Source organism: Lepidothrix coronata, unplaced genomic scaffold (assembly GCF_001604755.1).
Source record: "Lepidothrix coronata isolate B3197 unplaced genomic scaffold, Lepidothrix_coronata-1.0 Scaffold3, whole genome shotgun sequence".
NCBI classification, from domain to species: Eukaryota; Metazoa; Chordata; class Aves; order Passeriformes; family Pipridae; genus Lepidothrix; species Lepidothrix coronata.
The window spans coordinates 6,517,117-6,534,166 of record NW_016690183.1 but is presented as its reverse complement, the minus strand read 5'-3'; the positions used below and the strand labels follow the sequence as shown (position 1 = coordinate 6,534,166).

Genomic DNA, 17,050 nt, shown 5'->3' with positions numbered 1-17,050 from the left:
TATGTTAACTGAGAAAAGCTACTTTGGTATTCAAAAAAAAAAAATCTTCCACCTCCCCAAAGTGTCAGAAAATGCTGGATTTGCATTTATGACACTTAAAGAGTATTCCTGGGCACTGATTTAAAAACAGCCTCCACCTTCAATTTGCAGTGAGGCAAAGGATCAAGTCTTTACAGCAGTTTCTTGAGATGAGACACCCATTTTTGGCAAGGCTCAAAAATAACACCGAGGTCATGAGTTCGATCCCTTTTCGATCCCTGTATAGGCCATTCATATAAGAGTTGGACTCGATGGTCCTCCTGGGTCCCTTCCAACTCAGAATATTCTGTGAAATCTGTGAAATGCCTCTCCAGCAAAAATGAAACACAACTTGAAAAACTGCTATGGGGACTTTCACTTTTGGAGAAAATGATGCATGGTGTGTTAGAAACCATGAACCTGCCAAACTGAGAGTGACAGCACTCTAAATATTGATATTAGTATAAGTGCTGTTTTTTCTTTTTTTAAGCACTTCTTTTAAATAGTCGTGCTTCATAGCTCTGATGTGACTGAGTACTGTGTAGTATTTCACAGGTATGATATCATAGCTCTGCAATACAACTCCACATTCTGTGAAACCATGGTCCCAATTACGAAGCTCGGTAATGAGGAATATGAATAATGAAGAATATGTATGTCAATGGCTGGCAGCAGTTGGACCGCATCTGTTAAATACATGTACTGTGTGGAGGTGTGCTATCTGCACTGCCAGTAAGATGGGATGCCACGTAATAACTAAACTCCTTTTCCATAGCTTGTAACCTTGGTAAAGCAAATAGTGCATGAAATTTGGCATAATCTCTTCAGTGGAGTAAGTCTTGTCTGCTTTCACTCTTCCAAAGCAAAGCTGGAATCAGATTAATAGTTTTGTTGAAGACAGTTGTGGAACTGGAGAAAGTTGTGGGCAAAGACTGAGTAAGAATGCTAAGGAGCAGCACAGGGAGTCTTGTGAACTGGTATCACTGAGCCTGTCGTTGACCAAAGCTTTCAGCCCTTCCTGGTCATACTTTCCAGGAATGCATAATCCAAAGTTTCACATGATTTTAAATTAAGATTATTTTTTTTTTCCTTTTTGATAAGAGTATTCCTATTCATCATGCAAAGTTGGAAATGTACATCTCCATTCCTCTCAATCAAAAGGAGGGAAAGTGAGAGAGCTACCTCTTTTTCCAGCTTTGCAACTCACCTCTGTTGGTGCCCTTTGACTTCTCCCATGTGAATCTGTCTATAAAAGAGTTACACCAAAATAAACAGTGACGTAAGGTATTAAACACAAGCCACATTTCATTGCTTTAATAAATTCCAAGACTAAATAGCAATGGGACTATCAGTAAAATCTAATTTATTGCAACTCATTGTCTTGTAAATAATGCATTCAGCACAAGAACTGCTGTACTGAATCAAACCATAGGTTCATCCCATCTAATATCCTGTCTGAAAGAGTGATCAAAGTGTAGAAAAAAACTTTTCCTGGTGTAAAATCCCAACTTCTGGTAACTTGCAGGTCAACCTCATAGGAGTTGCTGCAAGAAAATGGTACAGTTCAGCAGGCCACTAGATGGAATTGCAAGACAGGAAGGATTTCTACTTTAGATAGTATCAGTAGCATTAACTACTTAACATTACACAATCCTTCTACTTTTAGATATTGTTTCCGATCACTTTTAATTTAGTCCAAACAGTTTACACCTGGCAGCATTTTTCATGGCATATACCTGTCTAATGCTGAGTATTTCCAAAAAGCATCAGCAAAGCTATTAATTTATCAGAATGAAGTTAGGGAAGAAGAGATTTTCCAGTGCAAACTAAAAGAACTCTTGCTCACCTTCTTACCGAGAAGCTGGAATTTGTCAGGAATATTGCCTAGACACTGTGGATATGATCTTTGCTGTTCTTGAGAAGTTGTCCCATTCAGCCAAGTGATAAGCCCTTAAGAGGTTTCTATTAACATGTGTTAAATGTACTAAGCATTCAATGTTCCAGTCCAGGGCCACAGAGAGGGAGGAGAACCTTTCTCTGCAGCTGCAGCTCTGGTACCTCCTTGGAAAGCCTGTGGAGGCTCAGCTGTCTGCCCAGCCATAGTGGCCTTGTGAAATAGAAAGCAGTCTTCAGAGGAGACAGGAGTCAGCCTAGGAACTGTACAGGTTAAGCAAGCTGGCACAAAATGCTTTCATATAACTTGACATAGAATCGCAGTAGGAGAGAGAAAAAGCTGCAAAATAAAGCATGTCGAAGCCAGTCATTAGGAGAATGAAGGTACTGCCCCCTTGTGATTATGCTCTGATACCATCTTTCATTTCAGGGTTACACAGGATTTGCAGGGCCCCTGCCTGCTTCAGTGCTCAGGCTGAACATCCTCTTTGGATCAGTGAGAGCTGCAGGACCCTGCCTCACCTGTTCCAGGCAGCTCTAAAAGAGGAGGGAGCCTCATATCTGGTTGTTTGCTGTCTGGAGGGCAGACTCTGCTCTTGCAACACAATCCCAACCTGATGCTGGGCAAAGTGATTTAGTCAGAAGTGACCACCAGCCTCATACAGTTTCTCTTGCGGAATCCCAGCCTACCACTCTTAATTCTGCAGAGGAGTTGAATTTCTCACAGGCATAGCTTGGAGATACTGACAGCTGTTTTGAACATTTTATATGCTGTATCCTGTTAACTAGCCCAGGTCTTCATGCCTGAAATAGGGCAACTGCAACAAGTGACACTTTTTGCCTCCATCTTTCTTTGATTCACGTTCCTGTGCAAAATAAATCCTTCCCCCTTACCTCAGAGGGAGGTTGAAAGCATTAATGTTTTGTGAAGCACTTAGATTATACAGTGATGAGCACAGTGGAGAACCTCAGGGGGGCGTCAGTAATTATTTATTCACTGATGGTTTAAATACAATGGAAGGAAGGCCTATGGGCATTATTCCATGCAAGGAGGAGAAAAATACCAGAGGGCCTCTCGCTGAAGGCTACTGTGCATCTTGTGCACTGATTGAGTTATGAATCATGTAGGGGGGGAAAAGGGGCATGTTGTTGAATAACAAAAAGCTGATCAGTCAGCACATGAAGGTGTGGGCGGGTTTAGTTCTGGTATGTTTGATTTTGTGGGCTCAATGATCTTTTTGTAAAGATGCTACTTGAGTAAAGAAAGTGTCTCCAGGACCTCACTGGTCTTTACCTTGGCTAAAAAAAAGGATATCCTTGGCTAAAAGATTACATCCCATGCTTCACACAACTTTTCAATATAGAACCCTCTATATAAGCACTGTGGGATATTGAGGATGAAATCAGATGAAACGAGCCATGTTTTGCTCTCTGTTTGTATGGAGCCAAGCACAGGAGGGCTCTGGTCCTTGACATGGGTACTACTGCAGTTCGAATAATAAATAATAGTAGTTTAGCACAATCCAGATAGAGCTTGACTTGGCGGGTGCTTTGTCATTGTCAGCTGGCAGTGTAGTGCTGTATCCTGACTACTGGCTGAGTACTTGAAAAGAAGATGTCGCTCCTGCTGACAGCTAATAGTAGATCTCCTTTAGCACACCAGGTAGAGCTTCTACTTTGTGCATTTGAAAACACCTGGTTTAGGTCTCAGCTGGGAGAGATTATGCAGAAAGGAGATGTATGCAATAGCATTAAATGAGGATAATCCTTCATTTGACATTTACTCATTTGGTTACCTGCCTCGGTCCTGCAGTGCAGTACCCCTGCTATTAATCTTTTGTCAAGATGTACTTAATGTTATATCTGCTACCTGTGACAATTATTAGACTTTGCACTTCAGTAGCACTTCTTTTTGAGTGACAGCATGGTCTGGAGTGAGTATAGAGGAGGTAATCACTCCCCATGATATTAAGAGTACTGATTCAAAATTTTTACAAAAGATTAGCTGGTCTTTAATAAACACAGGAGGTTGAGACTTCATGTTCTCTGTAATTTGAAATTCAGAAGCTCTAGTCCCTTAGCAGTGCTTGAATACCGAATTTACAAAGTTAGTTTTCAGAAAATTAGCTGAATTCCCTGTCAGATACAAGGTGTTTAAATCAGTAGTCCCACCTACTACAAGGGACTTTTTTTGGCTCTAGGCAGATGTAAATGTGAATACAGCTTAGCCGTCTCATAATGTGAAAATTCAGTTTCATGTGAGCACAGGAGCCCTTTGGGATCTCCTCGAAGGTTTGAAAGAAACTGAGAAGGCACAGCAGCACTTCCTCCCCCCCCCCCCCCCCCCCCCCCCTGCCCTGCTTTCCTGATAGCATCAGAACAGGAAGGAGCAGTTAACATAGTGTGGTTAATTACAGCAAGACCCTGGCTGTTCTGGCTCCTCTCACTTTGCTCTGGACTGATCTGAAGCATCAGGGAATGGTGGTGAGGGTACTTTCACAAAGAGCACTAGAAAGGTTTGTAGGTTGAGCTTAGACGGCAGTGGATTAATATCGGTGAGGAAGACAAGAGTCTGTGTTTGTGAAAGCAGGTGTTGGATTCTCAATTGTTTTCTCATCTCATATAAGCTCCTTCTATAGAGCACTTGTTGTGTAACGAATCAGTGCCCTCCTCTCTGAACTGTGCTATATCTAGAAACAAGTGACTAAGTATTAATTTCTCTAGTTTTCCTTTGCAAACACAAAGAGAAAAACAAGAGAAAAATAGAGTATAAAGTTATAACACAGAACAGTGAAAGTATCTTCAGCAGAGACCCCAACAGGCTAATTAGGCACTTTATAAAAAAAAGGAAAGAGTATCCTTTTATCAGGTTTAAATTATCCAATTTTTGAATTTAACAGAATGTCTCATAGTTATAAGACAGGAAGCCCTCATGTTCTCAGTCTTCCCTCTTTATTCAATATTTCATATATTCTTATTATGTCTCCTTGATTCATCTCCTTTCTCAGGGCAATGGTTGTTTTCAGTCTGCTCTTTAGAGTTCTCACATTGTCTTTTCTGCTGATGTTGTCTGAAAGAGTTTCCCTCTACTACATGCAATAATATTCCAGATGAGGATCAGCAATTCAAATGCACCATGATTTTCTGTGCTGTTTGCCGTTCCAGTCTTTTAAGCATGTTTTTACCATAGCTTCATGTTGATCAAATTTTCATTCCTTCATTGAATTCTGCATTGAGACAAGCAAGTGCTTCTTGTCATTTTTCTCAGCTAATTTAGAACCAGCATATGAGTAGCTTTGACTCCTTTTCAGTATCGATATGCATCTTGCTATCAGTATTGCTCATTCATCTAGCATACTGGGCTCTAAAGATAACCACTTAGCTCTTTACCATGCTGCTCAAAATAATTTTGTCATATATGCAGATTTAATTTTTTCATTGCTTAACTCCATACCCAGATTGCTGACAATTGCACTACGAAACAGAAGACCCTATTTGAGAATTTAACTTTTACTAAAACCCAACTACTTAATGCTTACCTTTGAATTAGACTGTTTTAGACTGTAAGTTTTAAGTGTGTATATTTCTGCATAAAAGGACACAATCAAATGCTGGTTAATGAAATTATTCTTGAAAAGGACATGTTTAGAGTAGAACAGGTAGAACACAGTATACTCAGCAACATTTTTCAAGAAGCTCCATATGATAGGATGTACATGATAAAGGGTTTGTTAATTATGCCAGCATTATAGGTGTTTTGTTTTATTATTGGGATCTGCCTAAGTGAGATGCAAAGCTGACTCTGAGTGAAAGCTTTTCTTACATTAAAAGCTCTCTAATTAATTGTATGCAATATGTTGTAAATGAAGGCTAAGTTGTAGTTCAGACTGAGTTCAGTCCAGATGTAACCCCACCAAAACAGGTCCTACTATAACTAGACACATCACATATGTGCAATACTGGGCGTTATTCTCCATGATCTTGTACTGTGTGGTTAATCTAAAGAAGGAAATATAGTGCACTATCATGCCATAATAGCTTCATTTTATACCTGCTTTCAAGAAGTGTGAATGACAGAGAAGTGCCACAAAGTGAATAAAAGTAAAATTCGTCAGTAGTACAAAAAGTTACATCTCTATCAGTCTCTGTAGAAATGTAACTATGCAGGTGGAGAAAGTTCATATAGATTATAGGAGGGTGACATTCATGTAGGTGATTGTTTTGGAGATCACCTACATCTTGCATTAGAAGAATGTGTTCCACCAGAAATACACATGAATGGCAAGATTTCTGCCTTTGGAAAGTGTAAAATCTAAGAAGCTAAGCAGCATAAAGAATACAGTCTACGCAGGCACATATTGCATGCACATTTACATGTACAGATTCACATATATACAAGTGTGATTATGTATGTATGCCTGTAAATGTTTATGTCACAGATCTTGTATTTAAAAGTCAATTTGAAGCAACTTGCTCCAGACTGGTTCAGTATTACTCAAGGAATTTAAAGTCGTTGGTCCTAAAGCAATAATAATTCCAGGTAAGTTCTCAACCTAAGAAAAGTGTGCTAGAGTTTAACATTTCATTACTTCATTTTCAGACCCTAAAAGCAAGTATTAATTAGCACTTTCCATGTAATAAAATAATACGAGTTTTAGAAAGCGAAAAAGGCATAGTCATGAATTCAGTTCAAAATTATGTTTGCCAGAAGTGTCATGAGCTTGCATGGAGGGAGCAGAGAGGAATCGTACAAGGTACCATTAATACAAAGTCCAGTTAGGATACTAAGGATTCCTGCACAGGAATGACCCAGCAAGAAAGACAAAGCTGACAGTGCTGTCTGAGCACAGAAGGTTAATCAGCATGGCTCTGTTGCTCTCAGTGAAACTCTTCCATTTCAGTCTGGCATACAACAATGTACTCGTGAAGAAAAATTTCACCTAGCCTAGCAGATAAAACAGAATAGATAATAAGGTAAGCTGAAGAGAGAGTACAAACCACAGACTCTATTAATTTTAAACTCGTAATAGAAAATGAAAAAAAAAAAGAGGCAATGATGTATGTGAATTAAATACAATCGTAAAACCATGACTATTATCTGATGAAAACTGATTAAAACAATATATGCTATGCTTTATGAGATGCAGGATATGCCTTTTTACAAGTTTAGTTAGGTGACTTGTCTCTAAGTTAGTGATTTTTAATGCAAGGTGTCAACATTACAAACGCAGAGGGATATTTGTGAAATGTAGTCATTTTTGAGAAATTATTTCAAAGGATTTTAAGTCTCATACCTGCATTGAAGATCACACTACATGTCTGGTTTCATAGTCACAGTTTGATATTGTTTTCCCCTGTACTTAATAACAAACTATAAAAACTACTGATGACTTGTCTGCATTGTCTACTCAAAGTGTTTTCAGTGAAAAAGTAGAGGGAGAGGAACAGAATTTAAAGCATAACTTTTGTATTACTAAAAATGTTACATATATTGTGGGTAAAATGCTCCAAGCAAAAGTGCATTTTAAAGAGTTCCTTCCTGTAATGCCATTTGGTTTGCATTTTCTGTCTAAGATACACAAAACAGGGTTTCACAAATCTCTTCATGGCTGCAGGTTTGCTAAGTGCATTGTCACTCTTGTGTCCTGAGCAATTTGTCAACATTCACTCTTGCAGGTTGTTTCTATCAGGAGTAGTAGATTGCAGAGTTGGAAACTTCTTTTTATTCACTTCTGTATGTTTACGAGAAACGTACACCATTCCTGTTTCTGCCAACTCAAACAACAGGAGATGGTTTTCTTACATGATGTTAGTAGATGATGCTTCTGGGTGCTGTCTAAGGAGAACTTATTGGCTTGTTTTCTTCTACATCTCTGTTGCGGTCTAACTATGAGTTTGTCCTGCTTTCCATATCTGACTGCATCTTGCACATATACATTGTTCCATCAAAAGATATATGTAAACTTCTGGGCGTGAAGTCAGCTTATGCAGACCCCCTGAGCAACCATGGCTCAACTCGCAGCTACCCTTACATATGTCCCATGTTTTGAACAGTGGCTCCTACATGTCAGTTTATCCTGGGATGAATGAAGTTGTTACATTATTCCTTATTAAAAAAAAAAAAAGCATCTGAGCAAGTGAAAAACAGTATTTGATCACTGTTAACTTAATTATGACTTGTATTATGACTTAATTAATTTAAGATTACTATGCTTGTAGGACTCAGAGTTTAGGACAGCACCTAAGGGCTTGCTGAAGTGAGTCCTCCCTCAGAAGTATTTAAGAGTTACTAGGGGTGCTTTCCTGAACGGTAGCTTGGTACATTTGTAAAACAGAAAAGATGCTTGTTTGCTCATTAACAACATTCATAAACAATTATGAATAATTAATAAGGTCTTTGAAAATCAAAATAAAAAACTAAAGGTACAATCCCGTCCTGGTCTAAGGAAAGGATAAAAATATCATTGAATTCGATGAATCTAGGTATTCTTCCACCATTCATTAGTAGTTTTCTGCACCCCGGTTTCTCAATTTCACTTGGCCACAGGCTTCATGCAACTCTTAAGGGAGACTGAGATAAAGTGGTGACATCTGTACCTAACTGAGCATGAACTAGATATTATCCTTATACCTGATGATCAGCTTTATTGAACATGAAACCAGTCTGTCTACAAATTGCATCTCCCTTTCTCGAACTGCGGTCCTTTTTGGAGGGATTTGTATCATTTGGTCTGTCTAATGGAAGTCCCTGATGACAAGAATGAATGCTGGAAGCTACAGAGTGCCAAGGCTTTTCCACAAGTCCAGAAGGGCCTGCATGTCCCCTTGCAGTGCAGGGGGATCCTCCCTCATGAAGCAAGAGTTTGAACTGTGAATGCACCACGTGGACATCAAAGACCCTTCAGGCCAAAGGGCCTGAATCCCTCTCCTGCACAGTGGTCTAGATGGAGCCAGTGTGTCTCACTATGCCACACGTTCCTGTACTGTGACCAGTTCTGCACTTTTTATTTCAAAAAGATGTTGGACAGTTGGGGGTACTGCAAGGAAGAGCAAAGAAAAGAATCAGAGGTCTGAAAATTTACGTGGATGAGTTGTTTTTTCCAAACTGGACAGGAAGAGGGTATAGTAATAATTTCAAATATGCAAAAGAGAAAAGAGAGGAAGAGCCTGGGAAGGAGAAGGTGGATAATGAATGCTGGGTAGAATAACAAAGTACTGGGTCTTGAACTGACAGAGGAAAGATTTAGGATAGAGGATAGGAAAGAAATTTTTAATAAAATAAATATAATGCGGTTCTATATGAGTGAATAAGGATATCCTAAAGAAAGAAATCTATCCTTTTGAAATTTGAAAATCAAGAAAAAAAGTTAATACATCAGAAATATCCCACTGGGTCCAACTAGATGTGTTAGATACTCTAGTTAGTGTGTCTAGTTTTCTAACTTTTGTTCTCTCTGTGCTCTCCCAAAATGAATAATCACTAGATTAGCAATCTCAAAGTATACAGTCTCACTTGTTCATTTTAGTATTTCTTTATGGACCTGTTGTCTTTGGATTTGTCTAGTTCTGTATGAACCTGCTTGCTGTGTCTGCAGCTACTCCAGAAGTCCACAAATGCTTTTTTTAACTCTCTTTTAAGTTGTTCTCCTCTGTCTTTCATTAAAAGCTTCCTAGTTTACATGCTTGAAAAGGTCTTTTGCTAAAACCATGCAAAGCAGAACCAGAAAGGGGAAAGGGCTCAGATACTTTTGCAAGACTTACATGCATCAGATCTTGCAGATCTCATGAGGAGGGTACCTTACAGTTCTTATGAAGAAAACAGAATTATTGTGATATAATGAAACAGTCCTTGCAGTATTCGCAAAATTGGAGTCTCCTCAGTAATTTCGCATCAGCCTGTCTCCTTAGGCACACCTATGCAATGTATAGGAAAGAAGGAATTTTTCCTAACTTGAATTCACAGATGTTTTGTGGTAAATTCCACAGCTGTGACCAGAAACTGGATGACCTTGTTAGTAGGACAGCCACAAAGTAGCCACGAAGTTTGGTTTTGATTATAATGTCTGTTTTTCTTCTTCTTGAAGTCTGTTCCTAAAATTTGATGTGCTCATGTAATTGCAATGTAGTTCACTGCCCTGCTTTATTTCTGGTGAAGGGAGTTTGAGACTTCACAGATGAGGATAAAGAGAGAGAGATGGACAGACTGACAGGCAGACACAGAAGCCCACAGTATGATAAAATAAATGATATCACTGATGAGCTTTTCTGTCAGTGTATATGAGTTATTGAATGCTTAAGCAGAAATGTTCCATGTTTTTTCTAACCCTTATCCCCCATAAAACTCAACAACTAAAAGGATAACTGGCATGTAGTTTATTAGTGGCCTTAAAGGCTTTCATCTTCTTTTCCTTTTCTACTTTGTTTAAAAAACCCTTCTGTAACACAAATATAAATCAGATTCCCTCCAGTGGTGTAAATTTTCATTTCTTCGTAGGTAGACGGAAGGGAAAGATTTGTAATTCACTTACATTTCTGTGAATCCAAAAGTTTTTGGAAGTGACTGGTGTTTTGGAAAACGTGAACGGTTGGGGCAGGCATCTTGCATTCTTCTGGCATCCGGATGTTGGAATTCTTGAGCACTCCTTGTCTAAAATGCAGCCTTTTTAATGTGTGTTAAAAGAAACATGACTCACACTGAGGCCTCTGGAACTACTCATTGTTTTTGAAAAACCTGGTTGTTGGTTTTTGTAGTTCTGGACTCTCAAAAATACTACTTTCAGATCTTATTTTACTGCCTCAGGGAATGAATTTTAGGCAGTCACTGAGTGACACTGTTGCTGTCTTGTTGCGTGTTTCTAAGTAGACATGGCTGGAACAACTGGGCAAGGCTGGCTCGTGCCACGGTCCACCCTTCCCGTTGGTGCTGGCCTCCTGGATAGAATGCAATGTGAGTTTGATGGGACCAGCAAGAGGACATATGGCTGCTAGTCAAGGAAGAGGGATCACATGGGGTCTGAGGGGACACTCTGGGCTATGGAGTTTCTTCATCTGTCCTGTATTCAAGAGTTACTGAACAAAGTGCAGTGAAAAACTTTTGGAAGGAGGGCAGCAGTCCAAGCCTTCCCTTCCCAAAAGAGTGCGTCATGCCAACAATGTTGAGGGCTTTGATTTATTTTTCTTCTTTTTGACCCTCAACATACCTTTATTGTATGGTTTCTGAAAGGCAGAGAAAGACCTACCACCTTCTGTTCTCTTCAGAACTTTCTGATCTGTTCAAATCAGAAAAATCGTCCAGGCTGCCCTGCGACAGCATCTTGCATGAGAGTGACATTAAACCCAGCCAGGTCAACTTGCCTTATGAGGAGCTCTCCAGAAACAGCTGGAGAGAATTTTTATTTGAAGACAGCTATCTGAGCTATTTAAGAAATCACCCTGATGTCTGAACCATTGTCGCCATTTCTGAGTACTCCCCTTAGCTGTTCTGGCTATTCCTCTGCTCCCTCACAATCACCTTTTCTTTTCATTCTAAGACGTTTGAAGTTTGGAGGTAGAGGAAATGAAGTGCATGTTGCCAGGCTCTGTAGGAAAATCGTAGTACCTTAGACTCAAGCCTTGCTGATGAGCAGAGGGCAAAGGAAAGATACTAAAGAAATAAAGATTCCTCCTTCCCCTGGCACACCTGTCCAGCCGTGTCTTAACGTATCTGCTGTTAGTGGACTGTTTTTCAGTAATAGACGTGAGCTAAGATGATGTCTGTCTCCTCTTCTGTACCCTACAAGTTTGTCAATGCCTGGTTTAGCATCCTCCTTCTGGAGGCTTATACAGTGCGAAGACAGATGTAGATAATAGGGACATCTCTATGAGGTAAAATCTGTCCTTTTGATGGAGGCCATTTTAATTTATATAGGGAGGGGAATACCAAATACACTTACTCAACATTTAAGCACTGGACTGGTTGAGTTGTACATTTGTCTTTTTACCATGTAGGGTCTGAAGAACATTACCAAAGTTTTGAACCTGAACTTGCAAAGCTAGTTATTGCTGTGCATGGTCAAATGTCTAGAAAGGAAAAAAAAAACCCCAACCTGTATTTCCAGGGCTACTATGTGCTTGGAACTGCCGATGAAACCAGTTGAGTTATTTTTTGCTTTTAAACTGGTTCAGTTGAAGGGTGAAATTGTCCTAGGCTTTAACCAATCACAGAGAAATAAAATACCTCATCCAAACTGTTTCTGTGTTGTGTTTGTTGATCTTGGTGAATTTGATAACATCTTCAGGATGGTGCCGTCTAGTGTTTGAAGTACGAGGTGGACTCAGAGTGTGTGTATGGAAGCAAAAGATGCCAGGGTGTAGTAAGGCTCAGATATGGCAGTGTAATTGTGTGTTTTTTAATGAACAGACCAGAGTAGTTACACTTAGTAATGTTTGTTCACTAAAAAGGAAAAGGGGTGTTAAATCATTATGTTCTTTGATGAATGGCTTGTACACTGAAGAATAAATTGAACAAACTGGCATAGAGCTCAGTGAACATGAAATCAGCTATTAGAAAAAAGCTTGTGAACAAATTCTGAGCCTGATATGCATCTTTTGATTAATGTCCTATTAATCATCCATAGTGGCTACCTTAGCTAAGTCGTGCTGTAATCATTCATGGTTGCTTACAGGAACACTAGCAGGGACTATAGAGCTGCAGTAACTGAATATTATTACTGATTTCTCCCTAACTCTTGCTGTGAACAATTACTGTTTTCACTACATTTCTGCCTCCCTTTATTAGAAAGAATACAATGCAAAATGAAAAAAGAGTTCCTCAAAGACGAGTAAAATCCTCCCAGGGTATTCTTAATGATATTCTGTCCTAAATGGGTAAACTATTGTAATGCAGAGTTCTCACCAGGAATAATAGTAATCTAATCACATTGAAGCTGTCTTTTTATGGATTATAGTCAAACAGACAAAATGTATAGTCATATTAATGAACACAGAATTTCTGTAGAGTTATTACTTAAAATGTTTGAAATTATTTTAGCTTTTTGTATCACGATATTTTCAGTTAATGCACTTAACAGCAATAGCAATTAAGAATCCATACTGTAAATTTGGATTCAATCCACCCTTTTGTTATTAGAAAAAGCCTTGATTCTGGAAATGTATACTGCTCGCACCACTTTCTTTTAAGACCTGTTTTCAATTAACATTGCTCTTTTGAACTGTGGTAGTTCGGTGTGGGTTTTTTTTAATCAATGAATATTTGTTATATTTTTCTTTTTTTCTTTATGACTGGAAGTTATTGGCAAATGTTTACAGGAGGATCTCATATTCCTGTGTGTGAAAATTTAGTCCCACACCATTTATTTCTCAAATGTGACACAAAGAATGCTTTGGCACTACCCACAAAATAGGTCCTTAGGTGGCAGCGTAATTTCCTCCAAAGTCACTGTGGTCTCGGAAATACAGTGAAGTAATGAAGTGATGACAGGTATTAACATGCATAATGGGCTTTAATAGACATTTAATGTTGTTTAACTGGAAGAAGGAGAAGTGCTTTCCCATTGGAATATTTCTACATTGAAAGTCATTGATCACCAATTTCAGAGGGGAAAGGTTAATCCATCAGTTTCTGTAACCAAACAGCACTGATGGAAATTCTTTAGGTGACATTCTGGATGAACTGAGCTTTCCATCTTTGCAAACAAATGAGTGATATGACAAGCATGGTGTTCAGAACACATTTAACCAATTGATTTTCTCTCCTCTTGTAATAAGATCTAGAGACATATGAAAGAGCGTAGCATGAGCCAAGATTAAAGGAACTGCTTCATACACGTGAACATAGGGGAACTGCATTATCAATAAAAGTACTATAAAGCGTGTAGGCACCCATTCTTTTTCTTTATATAAAGTTTGTTATTGCAATAAATAGCTGTTATTGAACTGCTTGCCTTTTATTTCAGTTTTTCTGAATTTTATTTCAGTCTACTTTCCGTGGTTTCCTGGTAGATGTTAGAAAAAATGTTATGTTTTGTTATGGTATCATTTTTGTACTCACTACTAAATCCAGGGCAACTCTGGATTTAAAACCAGAATTTATCATCCTTTGGGGCACAAAGAAAGTTATGATGGGGAGGGAGGGACCTGATTTCAAGTAGTTTAAAGATATCAAATATAATTAAAGGTTTGATCTGTATGGCTCCTTACTGTAATGACCCTCATGTTTTTCCTCCCTCTTCCCTCCTTTTTCTCCCAAATTCAGCCCTGCTCTGAGTTTCACATACCCTCCTACACCAGTATCCCTCCAGCAAATGCATCAGCAAATTATAAGTCGTCAGCAAACCCTAGGTTCAGCCTTTGGACACAGCCCTCCACTCATCCATCCTGCTCCAACTTTTCCTACCCAGAGGCCTATCCCTGGCATCCCCAGTGTCCTGAACCCTGTCCAGGTCAGCTCTGGACCTTCTGAGTCCACACAGGTGAGAGGCAACAAAAGAAACCTTTACACCCCACTCATTTAAAAATTAAATAAGTGGCATTGTCTCGATGGCAATTAATCACCACTGTCACTGAGACCTTTTGATAACAGTTTTCTTGCGGCTATAGTGTTTGCAGTCACTTTATTATAAATCACAGGAGTGCATGCGCGGTTCCTGATTGGTAGTGTGCTTTTTAGTCCTCATAAATATTTCAAGGTGCTGCAGCATCTTCTTGATCCAAGGTGTCTCTCCTGGGCCTTACACAGGAACTTAACAGAGGTGAGAAGTAACAAAAAGGGGCAAAACACATCAAAACACTAACCTTTTAAAGATTAACAACTTCACCTTCAAATCAGGCTGACTGTAATATAGTCAGCCCTCCTGGTACAGGTGTGAGTAACTTGGAGTAACTCTGTGATTAAGAGAGTAACTCAAAGATGATGAAAAGGATCAAAGGGTTTTTTTCTCTGATTTGTGCAAAATTGCATTTACTGTGTTTAAATTAACCGTTTCAATAAACCAAGGTGTATTCTCAAAAGCTGGGGACGAGCAGCTGTGAATCAGGCCCATAAGGTGGTGTTTATCACAATTTGTGATTTGCCTGTTATTAACTGGTGCTGTTTGTTTCCAGATGACCTGGGATTGGTTATTTATCAGTCTTGGAGCTGTTTATCTCATGGCTAGCTTTTACAAATGTAGAAGTAGAACATGCTGCTGTAGGAAGCATATTGATTTTTTGTGGGGTCCATGCAAGTTCAGATATCTCTAAAAGATCTCTGGATTCCTACGAGATTCCATTTGCAGGTGTAGATAACAGTGTTCATTCTAGCACAGCAAGAGAAACACAATATTCTGGCCTGCTTATGTCAGCTATTTTGCTATTGACTTGGGAGAATCCAGGACTTCATCTAGGATTTTTTGTCTGAGTCTCACATTAGTGTACAGTTTTTCTTTCTATCCACATAATAATGGGAAACGTAGTAGAAGAGCTGAGATCTTGTGTGCAGATGTTAAGTGCAAAACCTTTCCTGTAAGTGTGAAAAAATGAATTTTTCTCTTATGTTATTTGAGTACAGTGATTCTGGTTTTCAAAGTTGCCTTTCCAAAGTTGTCATTATGTGGAAAATCAAGTTCTTCCCACCCTTCCCTGGCCTGACAAAGCCAGCATTAGTTTGTAGCAAGGAATTACATCAAATGGCCCCCTTCCTGTTCCCTCCCTGCTCTGTTACGAGGTTGAGCAATGCACCTCTTCCCCAAGTTAATGCTGTGTAATTGAAGTACAATTGTAATTGCATATTCCATGTAACTAACAGTGTAGGTGCTCCAAATAAAGTTGCTGAGCAGATGCTGCATATTTTTGTTTGGAGCTTGTTACACTCCAGATTTTAAGCCATAACCTGCCCAGAGTGGTTACATTTTATTTAAGACTTTTTAAAAGCCTTTTGGTTTGTTATAACCTTGAATTCGCATCCGGAGAAAGAGTCACACACTCTTCTCTAAGAGAAATTCTTTTAATTTAGTGAGAAAAATAAGATATTTTGGCAAAAGGTTTTATAGGAGTAAAATACAATCAAGAAAAAATATTTCACTAAAACACCCAGCACAAAGACCCATTCCACTGAAAACACTCACTACAAACAATCAATATATCAGCTTTAGTGAAACACTATTAATTGGTTTTAAGTTACCCACAAGAGAAGGAAAAGAGTAAAAGAAGAAAACAGGCTAAAAGGGTAAAGAAAGAGAAGGAGAGAGAGGACAGGAAAAATGGTTACCGACAAGATCTGATGGTTCACGTGGTGCAGGCAGCAGGAGAAAAGAGAGAGACAGAGCTCACATGGAGTCTCGTGTATTTACAGAGTTCCATTTTCCCTCCCAGGCAGGATATCCAGTCGGTGCCTTCCAGGCCAGAGTGAGGTGTGCTGCAGGCAGTCACAGGCTCCAGGGGCTTGGTGTGGGTGGGCTACCAGGCAGGTCTGCCTTGACTGACAGCCCGGCTGCACCACCTTCAGTGATGCCGTGGGCTCTGCATGGGCTGAACCGCCATGTGGGCTGCAGGACCTTCCAGCTCTGCCCTGTGCCCTCAGCAGGCCTGATGTACAGGCCTTACCATGGACCTGCAGGTCTGGGCCCAGCCCTTCCCCACACGCACACACACACTGACAGTGAGTTGGTTCTGACCCATGTCAATAATTCAGTGCGATTTGGATACAGTATCTCACAGAGCTACATATCTATTACAGTCTAATTTTGTCTTTTTTTGGGGAAAAAAAATCCCCAACTGCCTTCAGCAGAATAAACCCACAAGTGAATCTGCAGTGAGCAGCACAGGAGATCCCATGCACAACAAGCGCTCCAAGATAAAGCCTGATGAGGACCTCCCCAGCCCGGGAGCAGGAAGCATGCAGGTATGGCAGTCAGGTTGTAGTCATAAGCTTTTTGTCTCACTGCTGGAGGGAAAAGGCACCTTGTCTGTAGCACATTTTCAGGCTCCCTGCACTCACACGGCCCTTCATCTAGTGCACACAGTAGCGAGGGCTAAATGCGAGGGGCTGCTGGGGTACAGCGTCTGCCGCAGAATGGGGGTAGAGAGGAAGGAGGCTGATAGAGAGGCACCTCTGACCAGCCAGAGCATGCTCAACCCTCTATTTGTCTTGGAAAAGTGAACA

General features: G+C 39.7%; 1 protein-coding gene across 5 annotated transcripts in view; it reads left to right on the top strand.

Moving 5' to 3' along the window:
• The window catches only part of GLI3 (GLI family zinc finger 3), a 215,260-nt gene that overhangs the window by 157,032 nt on the left and 41,178 nt on the right, over positions 1-17,050 (top strand). For all 5 annotated transcript variants that reach the window (XM_017822702.1, XM_017822712.1, XM_017822727.1 and 2 more), the window contains 2 exons: positions 14,165-14,381; positions 16,676-16,789. In XM_017822702.1, coding sequence (XP_017678191.1) covers positions 14,165-14,381; positions 16,676-16,789 — 331 coding nt within the window. The remainder of the gene's footprint in view (positions 1-14,164; positions 14,382-16,675; positions 16,790-17,050) is intronic.